At 38.8% G+C, this 20,721-nt stretch overlaps 2 protein-coding genes across 6 annotated transcripts in view; one reads left to right on the forward strand and one right to left on the reverse strand.

Annotated features, from left to right (window-relative positions):
• sftpba (surfactant protein Ba) overlaps positions 1-20,721 on the forward strand; it is an 85,977-nt gene that overhangs the window by 35,769 nt on the left and 29,487 nt on the right. For 3 of the 5 annotated variants that reach the window (XM_066651777.1, XM_066651775.1, XM_066651776.1), the window contains exon 4: positions 16,954-17,061. The exons of the other annotated variants lie outside the window; for them this stretch is intronic. In XM_066651777.1, coding sequence (XP_066507874.1) covers positions 16,954-17,061 — 108 coding nt within the window. The remainder of the gene's footprint in view (positions 1-16,953; positions 17,062-20,721) is intronic. 5 annotated transcript variants of the gene reach the window in all.
• On the reverse strand, positions 181-7,929 carry LOC136674778 (myeloperoxidase-like). Its single transcript, XM_066650981.1, has 15 exons — positions 7,867-7,929; positions 7,529-7,597; positions 6,646-6,742; positions 6,290-6,468; positions 5,805-5,937; positions 5,328-5,457; positions 5,023-5,229; positions 3,798-4,164; positions 3,489-3,649; positions 3,089-3,347; positions 2,759-2,929; positions 2,370-2,607; positions 2,038-2,234; positions 1,316-1,359; positions 181-1,049 (listed from the first exon to the last, which is right to left on the reverse strand). The coding sequence occupies exons 2-14, from the start codon at positions 7,593-7,595 to the stop codon at positions 1,316-1,318; spliced, it is 2,250 nt and encodes a 749-aa protein (XP_066507078.1). The 5' UTR covers positions 7,596-7,597; positions 7,867-7,929; the 3' UTR covers positions 181-1,049.

Consider the following 20,721-nt stretch of genomic DNA (forward strand, 5'->3'; position numbering starts at 1 on the left):
GTGATGTTTTGTGTGTCATAATGAAGGCCTGTGTAGACTGCAATGCTCATGCCTTATGCTGACACCTAGTGGCCTGGATTTGGCAAAGTTTCTGTACTTAACTTTTTAGAGACCCATCTAAGAATAACCGGTTCATGCAATAACTACAAAAGAGTTTAATTCGTGAAGGAAGAGACAATCTAGAGATGTAAAATGTGTTTTTATTTTCAAGTAAAGTGGCATTAAAATTCAACAGTACATATCAAGTAGTAAAACTAGGCAATGCACATAATTTCATACTTCATATTTGAGAATAACAGAAAAAAAAATTCAGTATAATGTAATGTATTGATACTGAGCAAATGAGAACTCGTTTAAAGATTTTTTTAACAACAAACAAATCAAATGAACCATAATTCACGGTTAGAGTTACAGCGTAACAGAACAAATGTAACAAAACACTGCTACATGGGTGAACAGTATGGAGCTTTACTCGGACAGTGCCAGACAGGGGTCTGTAAGTGTTTAACCCTTAGAATTATAGAGTTATTACAGTTTGATTAATGCTTTTTTCTTTTACATAGTGATTTCAGACTGAATTTTTAAAAATGTGTATCAGTGTCAAATTACAATATTAAACCAAATAAAAAATAAAAAAACCTGATTTCTGTCAATAACTGTAACCTCTAACTTCTAAAGGGGATTCTTTTAGGACGTAAAAAAGACCAATAAAGGCCTCCGCTGCCAGAACCAGGCCCCAATCCCCTGGGTGTAATCCTATTACTGTCTGGCCCACCCTATGTTAATCTTCCATCACTATTTTGAGACACGGTGCTGTTACATCTCAATTTCACAATGCACACACTTCAAGAAGACTTTAAAAAGATGATACACTACTCATACACACCCGTTTAGGTGTTGTGATTGTTCACATAGTATAATATTGCATTCTGGAAATAAAGAGGATGAATGAGATTTGGAAGGAAGGTCAAGACTCAGAGAAGCCACATCACTTATGATATATGCCTCAGGGCCAGGGGGTCAGAGATTCCCTTGTACCAGTTCTGCCCCTGGGGGACATGGAAATAAAAAGTGAATTAACAGAATTATTTGTTACAAGTCATGGCAGTAAATTTAGGAAGTGAAATCAATGGCAATGTGCATTGTGGGAACCAGCGCAATGTCTCAGCACATCACAATCTAACCAATGTGTCCCTGCACTTAGTCTTTGTTTAGAGTAACACATGCCAGGAAAAATAGCTCCCTGATAGACCCCAGTGTATAAGATTCATCCAGTTCCCAAGTGTTCATAACAAATGACTGAAATAGGGCTAACCTATTTTCCATCATATGCACTGCTGCTGCTGCTGCCAGATTCACCTAGAAGAGAGGAAACAACAGAAGTTAGCCAACACTATCAAGACTACAGACTGTATTTTCAGTGTCATTTAACTGCACCAAGTATATACAGTGTACCAAATGCAAAGTAAGGATAAGTGAAGTCAGAAATATTAATTGAAGTGAAATGTGGTCAGTTATAATGCCAGTAGTTTCACCCTCCTGAAAAACTAATCATTAAAAGCAAATTTAAATAAAAGGAAGTGGGAATGATCTTGGTCTAACAGATATGCTATTGACACACAACAACACAATAAAGATGTTTTATTCTTTTGGCCTCATTTCTGTGTTAACTGACAAAACATTCCAAAATGGCACAAACTTTAAAAAGGCCACAGCAGTTAAATCCATGACCAGCTGGACTTGGACAAAAAAGCTATGGTTATATTACCACAGCAAAGCCAGTCACAGTTGGGTGCCTGTTAGATCCTATGCAAATTAAATTATGTGTATTTCTCCACTGTAATTTAGCTGTGCAGTGATCTTAATCTAGATAGAAAATACGTAATTAGATGTATAATCATGTGCTAGAGAAGCATGTGCTCTGGGCAGCCTCTAACAAGTTTAAAAGCAAAATTCTGTTAAACAAATACATTTCTATGACGAATAGGAAAGAAAAATGATTGATCGTATAGATAATGTAATGTCCTGCTGCCTTACTGGGTTCTTTCCATGGAGAGATGTCAAACTCTGGAAGGTCATTGCAATCAACAAATTCTGATGTGGGCATAATGAGGAAAGGGTTAGCAGGAACTTTCTGGACGCCAGTGTTTTCGCAGATGATGCGAGCCAGTGACACAGCGGCTAGTGATGTTCTCTGGCTTTTGGTGAAAACCCCAGGATTCTGCCACCAGAGCCTGGATTGTGAGAGAGACAAAGATTAGAACTATTTGAATTTACTCCAGACCTCAGAATATTAAAATTCCCCCTCCAATGTCCATTTGATCACAACCACAAAATCAGCTCTGCACACTTTGAGCTTTACAACATACCTGTCGCCTTGACGGATCTTCTTGAACTGGTTTGCTATGAGACAGGAGAAGAGAGGTCCGACTCGGCCTCCGGGGACAAAAGGTTCAGATACACCAGCCACCCAGATGTCAATGTTGTCAGGATGTCCGTAGAGTTCGATAAGTTTTTTTGCCAGAGATGCGTCTCCCATCACTTTGGCAAGGTCAGCTTGATTCTGGACTGTGGTGAGGTTGCAGAACTTCCTCCATGAATTGTATCCTAGTGGGGATAGGACATTTTTTTTTTTATCTGCATGTGTGGTGGATACATTTGTTTTAGTGTTCCAAACTAAACATGAGCATAAATGTGGCCCTACAGATAACAGATTACAGTGAAAGGCTTCTTTAAATGCGTATATATGTGTAAATACCTGGCAGTGCATGGTCACGGCTCCTCTGCATGTTCAGGGATGCCAGATCCATAGCAATGTTGTTGGCAAAGTCAAACAGCCTTTCTCTCAGTGCATTCACCAACACATGGTTATGTTGATTCAGCTTGGCCGGCCGACTGATCAGACCACGGATCAGAGGATCAATGCCACCTGGATGTGCATTCAGAAGAGATTCATGTGACACTGGACAAGACTCATAAATATACCACTCCAACCCTGGAGAACCTGCTTTCACAATTGTTTTTTATGCTCTGCCATCGTTATAAGAAATGAACCCAGTTATCACTGCCAAACTCTTAGTGTACTTACCTTCAAAGACAACTCTCCAGGGTGCGAAGAAGGTCTGAAACAGGGGAAAGCTAGGGAACTCTTCACTATCTTCAAAGTTTTCATCCAAACGGAAGACAATTGGCTGGATGGTCGCATGGGCGAAACGGAAGGCAGCGGTGGCGAAGACGGTAGAGATGGTAGGGTCGACATTGACGTCGTACCCAGGATAAGGGCCGAGCACCTTCTTCGCGGCATCTGGACCCACAATGTATGGCAAATAATCCCTGAAATCAATAACCTGTGGCACACACAAAATTAGAATTGTTATTTTCATGCATCAGACAAGAACAAAGTATTCAGGTCCACAGAAACACAATATGAATGTTTTAAAAGCCAATAAACAGAATGATGTGTATGTGGAAGGACAGGTGTGCAGAACCTGTAAGAAGGCGCCCACGATTTTGCGAGTTTCCTGGTAAATTGTTTCGCCGGTCCATTGGGGGTTCAGTTTGCGAAGGGCTCGAGCCAAACGATTGTGCTCCCTCATGAAGAGTGTGTGTATAGAGGTGAGGGCAACATTCTCATTCACACGAACATCACCTGAAATCAGTAAGAGTGTATTATTTAGAGGTGAAACACTTAGTAGAACTGGCTTGTACCTAACTCACTCACATGCATAGAAAAGGAGTATGGCTTTTATTGTCACATGCACAAAATTTATGGCAAAGAAGATGTGGAAAAACCTAACCTGCAATGTTGCATGGAATCTCCTCCAGTCCGGTGGTGTTGAGCATTTGGTTGCGTGTTGTACACATATTGCTGACCACGTTAGTAAATGGCAGAAGCTCTCGCCCATTGTCTCGGAATTGCTCATTGACCTTCAGAAGGCCGTTGTCACTGGAAAGGTTACGAAGTTCTAGTGCAAGGCTCCTTTCAGAGCCATAGACCTGGCCGGCATCCAGATACGCAGTCAAGGTGTTGACCTGTGACCTCACTCTGGGTGTGCCACCGAAATTGTAGGCATTGTTACCGGAACCACAGGCAGGGGCAGAACGGAAGAAGGGGAGGCAGCCTAAGTCTGAAGGATTAGACAGACGTATATCTCCTGGAGGATACTAAACAAAATGAGAGACACGGCTTACTTTGTGCTGTTAATGCATTAGATCACTAATTTAGTCGAGTGAAGGACTGATATTTAAATCTGCTTTCTATGAAAATGCATAAATTCTTTATGAAGCTACACATCCCCTAATAATAACAGATATAAATCCCTGTAAAGATCTCTAAAGGTTTATTCCAGCAAGCATCATGTGTCAACACTTAGTAGGATTACAGAGACTAAAGCAAAGTTTATGACAACAATCACTTGTTGGAAGCCTTGCAAGCACAAGATGTTTATGTAAGAAAATGTAAGCCATGAATGAGCTGTAGATGAGATGTAGATTTTAGGCATTATTTACAAAGCTAAGCTTTTAAAGTTTAAAATATGCACTGTTGGGAACATGAGAATATTTGGGCAAAGCATTTTGTAAAGCAACATTAGGAAGTACTGAGTTTTACCTAAGGATTTAACTTACAATTACATCTTAAAAATCATTGTGATGATCCACTGAGTTGTAATAGGGATAATAGAGCCTTTGTCATTGCTACTCCAGGCTCAGCACTGCAGACACTTTACTAAGTAACATTTGAAGGTGGGCAGGAAACCATGCCCCTCCCTTAGATTTCAGGACAGTGCTGTTAACCCAATAATACGTCTGAGGATGCAGTAGGCAAAACATTGAAGCAAATCCTACGCCATAGCCTATGATTTAGCTTGACATGCACCTCTCCACAAATGTAACTACCTAAGGCTCTTGTGTTGCCTATTGTTGTATCTTTGTTGCACAAATCAGTTTCCATCTCAGAAAGTTTTTAATGGATCAGAGAAAGAAAAAAAAGCTAGAAGTCACTAGGTCTTCTTGCAGACTCACCTTGATGGGGAAACATGGCTCTGTGCGGTCACAGCTCTTATCGCAGTCGATGCCGTTGCTGTAAGACACAATGCTGGGTGTTTGGGGAGTGAAGGTCAGGTCATGATCATTCCACTGGCCAAAGAATGTGAGCAGGAGTGTGTGCTTGTTGTCACCATTTATAGTATTGTCTGCAGTGCTAATAATACGGTTAGACACCTGTCTGACCTGCAGGAGGAGGAGGCATGGAAAAAAGATATTAATTGAGTCTAGACTCACCAGCATGAAAATATAAAGCTTAGGGAAATGAAAGCCTTCTGTCTTACCAGAGGTAGAGGGAACCCATTATAGCGTTTTTTAGGGTCCCATCCTTTAGGCAGGGAAATACCATCTTCATAAATTGGAGGGAGCCAGTGAGCTACTGGTGTGTTGGATGCACCAAGACGTGGATTTTTCCTAGAGATTCAGAATAACAGTTGTTTATGAGCTGAAATGTTTACTATATGTATTTAAATAGGCTTTCAAGAAACATGTACAGTACTAGCTGGTTAATTATGGTGCCCTGAGATGTGAGTGTGGCTATGGGGCTGTATACTCCTGTAGCCCAGGCATTGTATTGGGAATGATGACAATGTGATCATGTGTGATGGCTCTCTCAAATCACAGCCATCTCTTATAAATCTGTTTACAAGCACATGATTCCTCTGTTTAGTAATTGTTGTTAAATATCAAAATGACATTGTTTGAGATTGGCCCTATGACTTGTAAGTTAATAGGGATTTGATGACTGCTGTATAGCTCACCGGTTGTTACAGACACTGCTGGCCGTGCGGTATTTGTTGAGGAGGGGTGTGGTCCTGCAGGAAGGGCGTAGAACCTGGGCAGCACAGCCAGTAATGTTCGATAAAACCAGAAGCTCTTCAGGAGTAAGCAGATCTGAGGGAGAGAGAGAGCGAGTGAGAGAACTTCAGTGAGGATTTTTATTGATGTTAGTTTTTGTTTAAACTGGTTTCATTGTTTTTTATTTGATGAGAGTATGATCAAATTCAGTGGAATGGCAACATTTTTGTTTGAGTTTCTGCTTACATACTATTTACAAAGTCATCATTTCTTCTTAAACTTCAAGAATGTAGTAAGAGCAGTTTGAGTTTATTTAAAGACTTAAGAGCTCATTTAAAGACTCATGTTTTCCTCTTTGCTAAATGTAATCAGTAACTGAGGACCTAGGCTATTCCTTGTGTATAAGATGCAAAGAGCGTGAGTGTGTGGGTGTGTTTGAATATCACACCTGTGGCGTTAATGGATCTCTTGTGTATGTGGTGGGTTTTCTCTGAGATGATTCTGAGGGCCTGTTCCATATAATCTGCAGCTCTCACAGCTTCTCGAGTTAGTCTCACCGGCTGCTTCAGCAGGCGCAGTGTGTCAGACGGCCTTATGAAGGTGTCTCTGCGCACCCGCGCCAGACTCCTTTAAACAGGCAAGAAATTATTACATAAACTGCATTATTACATTTTCTTCAGCTGCTAAGGTATATTTACATATATTTTTAAATTAAAAGTTAAACGTGTACACACAGGAATATTGTACGTTTGAAAATAGTATGTGTGAAAGAAAGGCTTAATGATCAAAGAGATGTCAACTCACTCGCGACGAGATCGCAGATAAGCATTGTCCACAAGTCTCTTAGCTTCCTTAATGGAGTCCAGAATTAAAGGTCTGACCTGACCATCCTGAGCCGAACCTACACAAACATTACAGAACTGTCAGTGTCACGTCATTTAATCCTGTTAATATTCAGGAATGGAGACCACGTGTCCATGGCTGAGACAACCAACTTCTACAGGTTTTACATTAAGGAATTCTCGGCCTAGTGAAATGCTCAAAGCAATGCGACACTAGATAAACCAAGGAATAATATAAAGGTCTTGACTGAATTTAGATTACTTAAACATCCCTCTCACTATGACCCACATTCAGATTTGTATTTCCTGTTGATAACATCAGTAAACAGCTGTGCTTCCTTCACTGTGCCTTTCACTGCAAGATGCTATCACAACTGTATTATTCACTACACGGTGTGTCTTGGCCACTAAAATCTTCTTAAATCTAGTGCACGTTTCTAACTTTTCACTTACTGAGATTATTTTATATTTATTTTAAATTAACTTCAGTGAAATTATCTCTGATTATATTAAGAGATTGTTATAGTTTCTTTTAAGCTTATGTCTTACAATGTGTAAAAATGAGCATTTAAAAGGATGACATTTTATTCTTAATAAAAATAAGTTCAATAAACTCAAGAAGAAATGCAATGTGCTGTTATACTGTATGTACTGTATTAACTATTAATATTCATTCATTCATTCATTATCTGTAACCGCTTATCCTTCAGGGTCGCGGTGGGTCCAGAGCCTACCTGGAATCGTTGGGCGCAGGGCGGGAACACACCCTGGAGGGGGCACTATTAATATTATTTATCGTAATTCTTAAATAATATTTTAATAGTATATTTTTGGTTTCAACTCACCAGACACAGCCGGACTGTTCAGCATGTAGCACAAACCCAGCACCACGACAGAAAGTAGCAGCTTCATACCTGGAAGAGCAGAGTCACAGTGTCACCAGCTCATAGAAACACACTCTGAACTTGGCAGTGTTAGTTAACATTATCTTAAATATGATTTAGCTTTATTTTAAACTAAATGTAAATAATAAAAAGTTTTAGAAAAACTAGACGTTCTGAACTATAGTTTATTGCAGAAATTAATTTTACATCAAGTAATCAGTAAGAGTCACACAATGAAATATTAAAATTGTTGTCAGAAATAAAATGAAAAAAGGTGAACCCGAAGCCAAAGATCTCACCTCTCTATTTGTTGATCTCTTCAAGTGGAGACACAAATCAGAGTTATCACTGTGGTGTTTATCACCTGCATTTATACATCTCAAGATGCCTCTCCCTCTGTGCATCTCATAGGAGGAGGAGGAGTTAACACACTGCGTCCTTTTACCTGTAAAAATAATAGATTTTTTCATCAGGAATAAATGTTTGTTTAGTTTCCACCCACAGATTCCTGACCTCTGCAGCAGGTTCAGCAGAAAGTCTGTAGGTGAAATGACAGACATCATTCACTGAAGGAAAAATAAATCTTAAAAAGACTTAAATCTACATGTTATATATCATATTTCTCACAAGAATCTCAGATTATTCCACCTTCTACGACATTTTACTTGGTGATTTTATTTATAGAGTTTCATTACAATGGCAGATCCCTTTAACATTGAAATTGTGTGGCTGCAGCATTTTACTGAATAAATTTAAAAACTCAAATTAAAATTATTGAATTACAATTGGGGCTTGGCTTAGTTTTTTTGTATACACATTTTTATTAATACAATTTTTTTAATGAATACATCAGCTAATGGCTAAACCCTTTTTATAAAGTGAATATTTTGGATAATTAGTTTGTGTTAGTGAATTTTTTAAGTTTTCCCCAGTGATGAAATTAGGTGTTAAGAAAATACACATAAACACCTAAGTCTCATTTTTGTACAAATCCCAATCCAGAAAAGATGACAACCAAATCAAGAATCTGGTTAGTTAATTCTCTTACAGTTTTTTGTAAATAACCATGGCATAATAACAATTTCCACAGTTCCCAATTAAATTTATGATGCCTACAACAGACCCCAAAAAAGTCAGGACAGAGGTGAAATTGATAAAATATTCACATTCCAATTTTTGACCCAGTCCAGTATAAGCAGGAAAATGTAAAAGGTAAAAAGACGTGTTTAACAAAATACTACAAATCATTTGCAGGAAAGCGGGGTTGTGTGGTCAATTATGGAGCTTTCTGCTGCTAGAACACACAAGGCTGAGGCCTACAGTTTATGTGGTTGGAATGGTTTGCCTATGAAAAAATAATGGTAGACAAAGTGATGATACTGCTGGAGTATATTACGGTAGGATGGTGTTATATAGCACTTTTTGCTTTCTTAGTGGGAGGCCACTGGGAGGAAAATAATCTTAGTATCTGAGTAATTTGGATTAACTTTGAATATAATTAAATGATTATTTTTAATTCCCTAATTTTTATCCAGTATCTGTGTATTTATATTTCTGTGAGTTTGTTTATTATAATATAGCACTGAAAAAGCTGTATCTTTGTATAATGCTGAGAGCTAGAGGGTAAGGCAAGTTCACCATTTTAAATGTGATCTCAGTACATCTCAGTACTAGCCAAATCATCTGCCCTATATACAACCACCAAACAACAAAACAACCAGGCCTTTCCTGCTGAGAGTTAATGTATCTTCCATTGTTACAGTTCATACATTGAACTCGATCATGTTTCTAGAAGTTTATAATTATAGTTTCTATTGAGGATTATTATTAAAGGATAAAATGACAGCCTTTTCAGGAAGAGTCGTTTACAGTAAACCCCATGTGCTGCAGTAACAAACTACTCTTTTGAGAAGTCTTTGTGCTTTTCTTTGGAACACTGCTGTGAGGATTTGATGACAGTGTGGTCCAGTACTTATGCTGGATGATTAGTTCTCCATCACAAACACCACTCCAACTCATCTCTGAAAGATTGAATGGAGCTTCATCGATCCAGAGAACATATTATCTCTGCTCCACAGCCTAATGCCGGGGTGCTCTGGCTTACATTGTTTGCGGTGACCTTAGATTTGTGTGCTCCGAGAGTCCTCTTTAATGCTTTATTTTAATGCTTTTCTGAAGAGAATATAAAATCTGTTTTCGTAGCAGTGTGTGAAACTTAAAGTAGCTGATCTGACTAATTAAAGTGTGCACAGGCTTATGGACGTATGGTGTATGTATTTGGACGTATTTGTTATTCATTAGCCTAATATTCAGCTCAGTGTTTTGTTCAAATTGAGAACTGTTGTTAAGAATCTGTTGATTAAATGATAAACTTTTTCTACCATTACGGAAGAAACTCTTTTGACTTTTCAGATTTTAAAAAAGGGGTTTTCCGTGAAGAGTTATCTGACACAGTGCCCTCATATTCCCGCACTGGGTGGCGTGTTGGTGCTACTGGTAGTTCCACTGTCTTTGTTTTTGAAATTGTTTTTTTTTTGTTGTTTTTTTTTTCCACCTAATGCTACAAGTATGTCTTTCACCAGAACCTAAACTGTGTCACGACTGTCAACAGGACTACAAGATAAAGATAACAGAATAATACTTGTTTGTTTAATAACATTCCTGGTCAATATAATATAATAATATGTAATTTATATTATATTAAGTTACACTTAATATATACAGTGTACTAGCCGTGTTATTTTTGTCACTCTTCTAATACAAATAAAATATATTTCACTGAGCTGCCTGTGTGAACTATAAAACACATTAAAACGAGCTTAAATTATTGATTAAATTTAAAATAATAGTCACTAATATAAACAAACTATCAGATCATACTGAGTATATATAAAGTGTAACTTAATGTAATATAAATGACATATTAGTAATGATTTAGTACAAACTGGTGGTTTAAAAATAGTACATTTTATGCACTCTTTTTTCATCTATAATCTACAAAAATGAATCAAAGAACAAATCATAGGATGAGAAAAGAAAATGGCAGCAAAAATGGCAATCCAAAAAATCCATGAATTCATTAATTTTCCATAAGCTCTTATCTTGTTCAGGTTTAGGGTGGAGCTATGTCTGGAGCTAACCCAGAATCACTAGGTGCAAGGCAAGAACACACTTTGGACAGAGCACCAGTCCATTAGAGGGCTTCAAACACTCAAACCTATGTACATTTGGCATGGCCAATCCACAAACCATAATGTTTTCAGATAGTGGAAGGAAACCCAAGCACCCGGAGGATACACATGCAGACACATGGAGGACATCACTCATCAAAGACAGTCACCTAAGGTGGGGAATGAGACTGACACTACCGGCTGCACCAGCTCCAGGCTTCATGCACATGAGGTAACTTTATCAGAGGCTGCATCAGTCTCAGTGAGTCACATTTCACAGAAAACCCTCTTGTTCAAAGCACCCAGAGGAAACCCACACAGACATAGGGAGAAAATGCCTCTCAGGTTTGAAGCCAGCCACCCCAGGACCTCAATCTACAAAAAGTACTAGTGAATAATTTAATAATTTTCTGGAATAATCAGATGTGTTGCATGCTGCATTTGTTCATTTATTCATCTATTGTGAGGGCTCAGACAGACACGTTCCCTAGACAGGGCTGTGTGCAAATCTCTGCAACACTTTGTCTAAATCTCAGTTTGTACAAATGTTAAGTTCCGAACAAAAGGAATGCAAAGAATTGTAAGAATTGGCTTTTGTCTCCTGAGCTCCCTCTACCTGCTGCTGAGTGTAATTCACGTTTACAGAACTGTCATGAAATAAAGTTTTATTGGACAAACCAGATTAAATCTCAACTTGCAATAAAACATTCAATGTTGGACTGTATTGATTTTGGCTACGAGAGGCAACAGATCCTAACTGCAAAGTCCTTAAAAGAATTATGAAAAACGCAGAACTCCAAAAATTTCTGTGAGTAACAAAACTTAAGCAACACAAATGACAAATTTAAATGTATGGCAGCCGCTACGCATCTAAAATAAAACTGCATTAGCAAATTAATAACATTTTACTACCTTTCCTGCCATGAACGTAGCCCTTTGGGCAGATATGGCATTCAATACAAAGTAACTACCTACTACTCACTCACATAAACACGACCGGCTCTCTGGGCTTCTAGTAATACACACTCTCTCTGTCACAAACACACATTCTCTCTCTTTCTCTCTCTGTCTTACTCACTAAGTGATGTTTACAAAGGTCATGAACAGCCCTCTGGGTTCTAGCTGATGTTGAGCTGGGGGAATTTGTGCAATTGAATAACACAATGTTGACCATATGATAAAATCCATATATTGCTCGTAATACACACTGGACCATGTTATTACAACCATAAAGTGTAACCTGATTGTAACACTTTAGTCAACAAAACTAAATGTTGCAATGCAAGTTACTCACTGCTCCAACTTGTGTCCTCAGGCCTGTTTCAGCTCACTCTACTGTGTAAATTCAGTCTAGTATATAGAGTAGAGTATATATAAATCTTGTACTGCTGCTCACTCTGTCTCTTTCTCTTTCTCCTCCTTGCTCTCTCTACCATAATGTCTGTAACAGAAATATTGAGCTATATTCTACTTGTAGCTAGGTGACCACCTGTGAGATATTTGTCGTTTCTCACGGGAGCCCTTAACCCCGCGATTCAGAAGTTGCTTAGTCCAGTAACCAGCAGAGGACCCAGCGCAGCACCCACAGAGGTTCAATTCTCCCTGTTACAGCCCCATGGAACATCACAATCATTTAGAAGCTGTCATTTTAAGGTAGAAATACTACATTGTGTTCCTTTAACTCCTGAGTTTTGCCAGAGTTTTATGGTGTAAAGCCAGTCTGAGGCCAGTGTGACCATTGTCAACTGTAGGTTGATTAAGCTCCATCTAAGGACATTTGGAACACTTGGAGTTGGTTTTGTTATCAGAACTCATCACCTAACATCTAACTGACCTTCCCAATGCCCTTAAGGCTGAAGACAATCTGATACTCACAGGAATGTCCCAACTTATAGTATAAGTTTTCTCAAAGAGGTTTTGGCAAATTTTTCATGGGCGCAATCCACATATTCAGCTCTACTGCTCATCTCACAAATGCTTTAGTTTTTCAGCTGATGTAGATTCACTGATGTGTCTAAAACAGCAGGTTTTGCACATGCATTTATATGTAATACTAGGTAATTATCAAGAGATTCTTACATTAATTCACTCACGTTCTGTAAGCACATCATAATCAGTGTTATGGTGGATTCATAGCTCACACAGGAACTTTAGGATCACTAGATCAATGGGGCAACAATCAACCTCAGGGCACCGCACACACCCAGTCATTACAATTCCTCAGTGTACATTATTATTATTCACATTATTTTAATGATCTCTGTTGAACTTGTTTTCTTTTTACTCTGATGACAAGTCAACTACACTTGTTTAACTGGTGACACTAACTTTACTTCATGTTAGACAGCATCAAATGCAAAAAATGTGAGCACTTTATTTTTTAAAACAATGAGAAATAACAACTCTGTTATTGACAGTTTCTTACTGGATCAAATATTAAATAATTTACAATGGTAATAAAATAAACCTGATCCAAATTTGACCATGATGGAATCCTATGAAGTAGGCAAATAAAAAAGTGTCAAAATTACTGGCAAGTTATGAGGTAAAATACAAAAGCAGCATCCAGGTAAGGCCTGTTCCTACACAAGTGAAATGAACAGATGATGGCCACTTTACCATGTGTGATACCATTACTTTATTCAAAGGTTTAAAAACATTTTGCAAAACAAATAGGAAGGGATTTGGATATGTCACCGTCTACAGCTCATAAGGGAATTAAGGAATTTCAGTGCATAAAGTTCAAGGACAGAGGCCTAACCTGAATAACTGACCTCTGATGGTCAGATGGTACTGCATCAAGAAAAGTCATTAATCACAAAGGTTCAGGATTAATCTGGCAGCACTAATGCCGGGATCAGACTACACAAACTTAGACCAATTTTGGCACAGAATATGAGCATCGGGCGAGTAGCGGTCAGGTCAAAGATCAGTCATTTTTGGATCTTTTTCGCCTAGTCCGACATATCCTACGGTATGTTCCTTGACGATGACCAATAGGATGACAGAGTGCTGTCAGGTGCGCATCTGTAAACACAGAGAAGAGAAAGAGAGAGGCTAACTGCAGCTGTCAGGTGGAAAAACGAAGCTGAGGAAATTGACATTACCTCAAGTCCTCTTTGCAGTAAAGAGTCGATTCTCTCCTCCTCGAACACACAGGAACAGGTCCACAATAGTGTTTTCTTCTTATTCTTATTTTTGGAACACAAAACCAACATCAGCACACACAGCGTTTCTGCAGCCGTGATTAACAATTTCTCGACCCGTCTTCCCAGGACTCTGAACGCAATGACGTGAACGATGAATGGTTCGTTTCAGATGTGTAGTGTTGCCAGTCTCCTGACCAAGACACGGCATGAATTTATAGCGCTAATCTGACATAGATCCCGGCATAGAACACATCCACATTATAATTACATCCACAAACAGCAGGTTAAACTTTTCTTTGGCAAAAGGAGGCTTTATGTTGACATTGTTAGTTTTTTGGGGTCAGAGGCACCTGGGATGGGCAATCGCAGAGTGATAAGATCTTGTGGACACTTATATTTCAAGTCTTTTTGGGAAAAAATTGGATGTTTTATGCTCTGGACTAAATCCATCCAGACTTTTACAAGCAACAAATCCAAAAGCCAGGGTCTTTCAAGGTATGGTTTGTGTCAAAAGTAACTTACACTTGTGTAACACACTGTGTGTAAATTCCCACAACAAACCAATGTAAACTGCCTTCCAGGTGACCTACATATTTTAACATTACCTTGCAAAACCACATTCTGCATGAGGGATAAAGATAAAGTTGACCTTGAGTCCCAAAATCTCCTCAGTATGTGCACATTTTAAAAATTACATGGGTACATTCTGAATCTAAACGTCTATTAAGGTGAAACGGTGTGTTTAAGGGGGAAAAAACTTGTTTGTACGTGGCTAAAGTGTAAATTGTCTGTAAGTGTTTATTCACTGATTGAATTCCCACAGAAATTCATGTGTAACTCTGTGTTTAGTTTTGTAGCACTTTCGCTAATGCAGTTAGCCATCTCCAGCGTTTAGAGACATGTTCACCTTAAATGACCCGAAACAGCAAAAGTAAGTCAATATTACCCACCTCTGGAGCAGGAATAGAGCAACATCCTCATCTCTGTTCATGATTTTTAATGTTTGGAATTTTCGCCGTTACTGTACCTTAGTAAAAACTTCAGACCTGTTTCCAGCACGCAAACAGACTTCTCCAGACTTCTCCAATTTTGACTCATTTCATCTGGTTTGTACTACTCCAGTTTAACACTAAGTATCCTGAATGCTACATATAGCCAAATGTTTTTTTTTCAGGGCATAAATTGAAGTAGACACTGGAAACAAGATATTCATTCACCCCAGTCTTTTCTTTTTATTCCATCATCCATTCAAGAACTTCAAACTTCAAACACAGAAGAATTCAATAATGTATATTTGGATGAACAGGTTAAAACAAAATAACTTTCATAGATATTGAATTTGAGCATTTGTTTTGTTGCAAACTCATTAGGATAAATTGATAATATGACAAGTTCTTTAAATTTCTTTTTGGGAACTAGGACTGTGCCAAATTTGCAGAATATCACTGTAATTTGTAAAGGAAAAAAATTGCTATTGTGATATTCTAACTTGTTTCCTTAATGATATGCAGTTACCCATAATACGGCATACATTCTTTACATGAGACTTAGGCACAGTGAACTATGGTGGAATGTGTGAAAGAGGCGGAGGGATTTGTGCAAAAACGGGAGTGACCTCAGTTGTGTGGAGGTGGGGTTGGTTATAAAATATCAGATATGCAATAAACCATGGTGTTATGTAAAAAATAAAAGAAGCCTGTAACAACTGAAAAGGGGGAAATACAAATAATCTCTTTCATCTCATCGAGCACCCGGCTGAGAACGGGGAAAATCAAAATTCCAATAGAAGAGTTCAACAGCCAATGAGCTCTAACCCCAGCGGATAAACTCCACTGACTCAGCACAGCCACTATTCAGTGTTGTTTTGTTATTTACTGTGAAGCTTTAAGGTTACTTTTTGTATTTTGTTGTTTATATTCACACACCGAATATTATGCACTTTGTATGTTTGGTAGATTTATTTTATACATAATCCGAAGTTGTCTACATTTTAAATCAAACATTTACAGATTATTTTTCTTATCTCTCCTTCTGAATGTTAACACTGTTACATTTGTAGTAAAATAAAACCATTGAATACTATTTATGTATATTTAATACATTTAATGAATAATATGTATTCATAAAATATTTAATATTCGATATATTTAATATTATTATAAATAATATTCATATAACATTTATTTTATGTAATAGTGTGTTTTTAAAATTAATTGTTCATATCGCCAGGAATATAGTTAACACCAAAATACCCTGAAATATCGTCATTATTTTTTAGGGCCATATCGCCCACCACTATTGGGAACTCCCCCAAAATATGATTTTGTGGCTTTCAAGGGGTCCAACTGATTAATTGTTGGGTCCTGAGTCCCCTTGGAGCTCCCTTTATTTCTCATCTTGCTACAGAGACCCCATCTTTAATTCACTGGAAAAATGAAACAGGTTTCACAGGAAAAATATATCTAGGTTTATAAATGTAATCAGAATCAGAAATACTTTATTGATCCCAGAGGGAAATTGCAGAATAGAATAAACACAGTTTATAAACAAAAACATTCTATTAGCAATATGTACATTTTAAATTCTCACAAATGAAGTAAACCAGTCCATAGGTGTGTGTGAGTGTGTGTTGCCCTGTGAAGGATTGGTGCCCCCTCCAGGGCGTGTTCCTGCCTTGCTCCCAGTGATTCCAGGTAGGCTCTGGATCCGCCGTCACCCTGAACTGGATAAGTGGTTTCAAACGATGAATGAATGAATGAATGCAGTAAAGTGGCACTGGCTGTATTGATAAATATGGAATATGCTGTATAGAGCAGGTCAAATTATTTCACCTCAGAATTGTTGCACACATAATTAAAATATTAATTGCAATATTGTCATTGCACATATGAACAGTGTAATTTGGTATTGGTTATTGCACAGATGAACCATATTATCAAACATTGAGGGAGGAGTTTTAGAGTTTGATGGTCACAGGTAGGAATGACCTCCTCTGGCGCTCTGTGGTATATTTCGGTGGAATGAGCCTTGCACTGAATGTACCCCTGTGTTTATCACTGTGTTGTAGATTGGGTGGGAGCCATTGTCCATAATGGCCTACAGCTTTGGCAGCACCTTCCTCTTCGACACTGCCATCAGGGAATCCAGCTCCACACCCACAACATCCCCAGAGGCGGTATGTCATGACTGAAATGCCCTTGAGCAAGGCACCTAACCCCAAAACTGCTCCATGGCAGGGACTACCCATCACTCCGGGCATGTGTACTCACTGCTCCTAGTGTTCACTAGTGTGTGTGTGTGTGTGTGTGTGTGTATAAATGTGTGTTGCACTGCACACATTGGGTTAAATGCGGAGAATCACCATGAAGTGATTCTAATTCTCAGTTGCTGACCACACTGTCTGACACAGTGCTGCAGGTCTACATACTGTGGTCTGCCAGTCAGGTAGTCAACAATCTAGGACACGGGGGGTTGGGTGTCTACTTGAATCACTGTCAGCTTGTCACCCAGAAGAGCAGGCCGAATGGTGTTGAATGGTAACGTGACCAGGGTTACGCCAGTGGTTATTAGCTAGCACAGCGAGCACACCTGCTTTGCACTTACTGCTCTCAGTGCAGCCCTGGTCGGCACAGACACTCAAAGGAAATGTTGTCATCCGGAATGTTCTGGTGTAGCCATGCATTCAAAATGCACCTTAAACTAAAATTTCTCACCCTCGCTTTCCCTGTGTGCCATTTTGATCCTCCTCTGCATCCCCTGTGCATCCGTCTCCAAAGCTCTTCGGGGTGTTAGTTTTCCTGGTCTCCAGCGCGATCCTGGGTGTAAACAAAGCAGCCATGTTGCTGAACAGTCGTGTACCAGGAGACTGAAAGAAGCACTTTCAAAGCGAAAAAAAAACAGACCAAGGTTCTCTATTTATTTTATCAAATAAATAAAATATTCATTCATTCATTCATTATCTGTAACCCTTATCCAATTCAGGGTCGCAGTGGGTCCAGACCCAACCTGGAATCATTGGGCACAAGGCGGGAACAAACCCTGGAGGGGGGGCCAGTCCTTCACAGGGCAACACATTCACTCACACCTACAGACACTTTTGAGTCGTCAATCCTAAATAAAATATTAAAAAGATAAATAAAAGTTAAAGAGAATAACACGTAAGGTACTGAGAGCTGCTGTAACATGCGGCACAGCTCTGCGCATGTGTACTCTGCCTAATGTATTATAATACTAAATTATAGTGATTATGCATGTTTGTACATATGCTTCATTAATTATAAAGTGTTAAAATCCATTCCTAAACAAGTCTGATATTATATTTATTATTGTAAGAGAATGAGGTCAAGTGATCGAAAATGAAAGCTGGCGTTCCTCTGCATTCCTTTCATGCACATATCATATTGTGCAATGCATTAAGTATGTTTGTATAGAGCAACCTGACCCTGTGAAACCTGGTTTATATTTTTCTGCACGTTGTGGTAAATCTGGTTCCACAAGAAGAGTCACATTAAATGCAGACAAAGTCAAGGTAATTCCACATGATCAAAGTGACATTCACTAATCTCTTAATTTGCTCTCCGGTTACTAATCTCTCTGTTGATTGGAAACGAGGAGTTATGTTAGAGTTAGATGTACAGGGATTGAAATGATTTGATAACTTGCTGATAATGGATTATCAGCAAAAAAATCAGCACTACGTTAGTAAAACATGTTGCTTGGAAGGATGTGGCATGCAGGCTGTGTCTCGCTTGGAAATTCCAAACCTGATGTGCCACCTGTGCACAGTGAAATTCCCTCTGTGACGGTGTGTTGTTTTCCACGTTTGCATAAAGTTGGATTTTGTAACTTGCAATAAAATCATAAATTTGTGGTACATTATTCATTTTAAAAATGTGTTTAATGATGAACGCACTAAAAACTTGTCATGTACTTAATCGCTCATATTTTATAAATGTAATTTTGAATTGGGGAGGCATGGTAGCACAGCAGGTACTGTCACTGTCTGTGTCCACTGGTGTGTGTGTGTGAGTGACTGGGTGAGTGCGTGGTGACCTGTGATGGACTGACACCTCATCCAGTGTGTTTTCTTGGGCAGGCCCTGGACACACTGCAACACTAAACCTATGTTTGAAGCCTGCAGTGCACTACAATAACACAGTTGGGACAGAGTTGAGTTTTCAGATGTGTTAAAGGAATACAATGTAAGAGTTGGCTTTTTTGGCTCCTGAGCACCCCCTACGTGCTGCTGAGTCTAATTCATGTTTACAGTGCTCAGACACATCTCTTTCTCTCACACACACGCTCACATAAACTTGACCGGCTCTCGGGGCTTCTACTCACACACACACTCCCTGTCTCTCTCACAGACAAACACACTTGCACATCCCTCTCTCTTCTCTGTTTCTCTCTCTCACCAAGTTATATTTACAAAAACAGTGAACAGCTCTCAGGGCTTCAGCTGGTGTTGAGCTGTGGAATGGTTGTAATCAAATAAAATGTTGACTACATGATAAAAGTCATATATCGCTCATAATATACACTGGACGGTGTTATTACAACCATACATTTTAACTTTGGTGGTACTCTAGTCGTTATAACCACTGACAGAAAAAGCACTTATTACCAGAGCACATGTTCAACGCGAGGTGAGCTAATCCGCTAAAGTTATCAGCCCCAACCCTGGCTCACTGCTCAGTAACTCTCAGAAAACCTGATTGTAACACTTTAGTCAACAAAACTTATCACTTACATCACAACACATGAAGGACGTTACAATGCAAGTTACTCACTGCTCCAACTACTACATAGTGTTTGTTTAAGTCACCTTTACTTTTAATGACACATGCATTTCAGAACTGAGGAGGCTAATCACTGTAGTGATTCTTTATACAAGATTTGACAAGCTACAGAACAGCTGTATCTCCATTTGTTGATTATTAATTTAGCACATCATTTGAACACAGCAGCTGACCTTCGCACTGTGTGAAAATTTCATGAAGAATGGACAACGGAGAGGCTCCAGACGCTGAAAAGCATGACCCGAGATGAGGATGTTGCTCTGTTCCTGCTCCATGGGGGGGTAACACTGAATTATTTTTGCTGTAGATGGAACTGACTCTAAATCTGAGAGAGCGAAAGTACATGAAAACACAGAACAAAAGTGCTATAAAGTGAACAGCTCAAGTTGCAAACGAGCAGCGCTTCTGAACGTGAAGACAAGATAATTTCCCCACAATTACAGACTTTCCCTTTAAGCCCAGGCTAATTACCCAGTTCCAGACCCTGTAAAACCTGCTCTGGACATAATGTGAAAATCCAGTACACAGTAAACTCTCCAGTGTTAAATCGACACTATTAGTGTTAACACTGAAAGTAATAATAGTGTCGATTTAACATTGGAGAGTTGGCTGTGTAGTTTAGAGATTGATTCTCCAGCCCAAACTGTTTTTGGAATCCTCTCAAAAATCCTCTAGTTTTGAGAGGATGGGCTTGATCTTTAAGCAAACGATGCTTAAGTAAGTTCCCCCTGAGGTTATTTGGTAAACCCTCCTCCTGTTTTTCTTTGAGATCTGGCAGTTTTTACTCGAATTCAGGCAGTTTTTAGACGAATGGACCAATAGAAATGCTCCTGAATTATTTGGAATAAAACCTTTTTACATTCCCATTGAAAGTTAAGGTTTTTCATTTTCCTGTAAAGTTACTGTTTTGGGAGATACGTATTTTTTACTGAACAGCGACAGTACACCCTTTACACCTCACAGCTTTTTGTCAGAGTTTGCAAACACAGCGTAACTTAGTCAATCCTGCCGTTTTAAAGGAGCATATTTATGAAATG

This window comes from Hoplias malabaricus, chromosome 18 (genome assembly GCF_029633855.1).
Source record: "Hoplias malabaricus isolate fHopMal1 chromosome 18, fHopMal1.hap1, whole genome shotgun sequence".
In the NCBI taxonomy this organism is placed as follows: domain Eukaryota; kingdom Metazoa; phylum Chordata; class Actinopteri; order Characiformes; family Erythrinidae; genus Hoplias; species Hoplias malabaricus.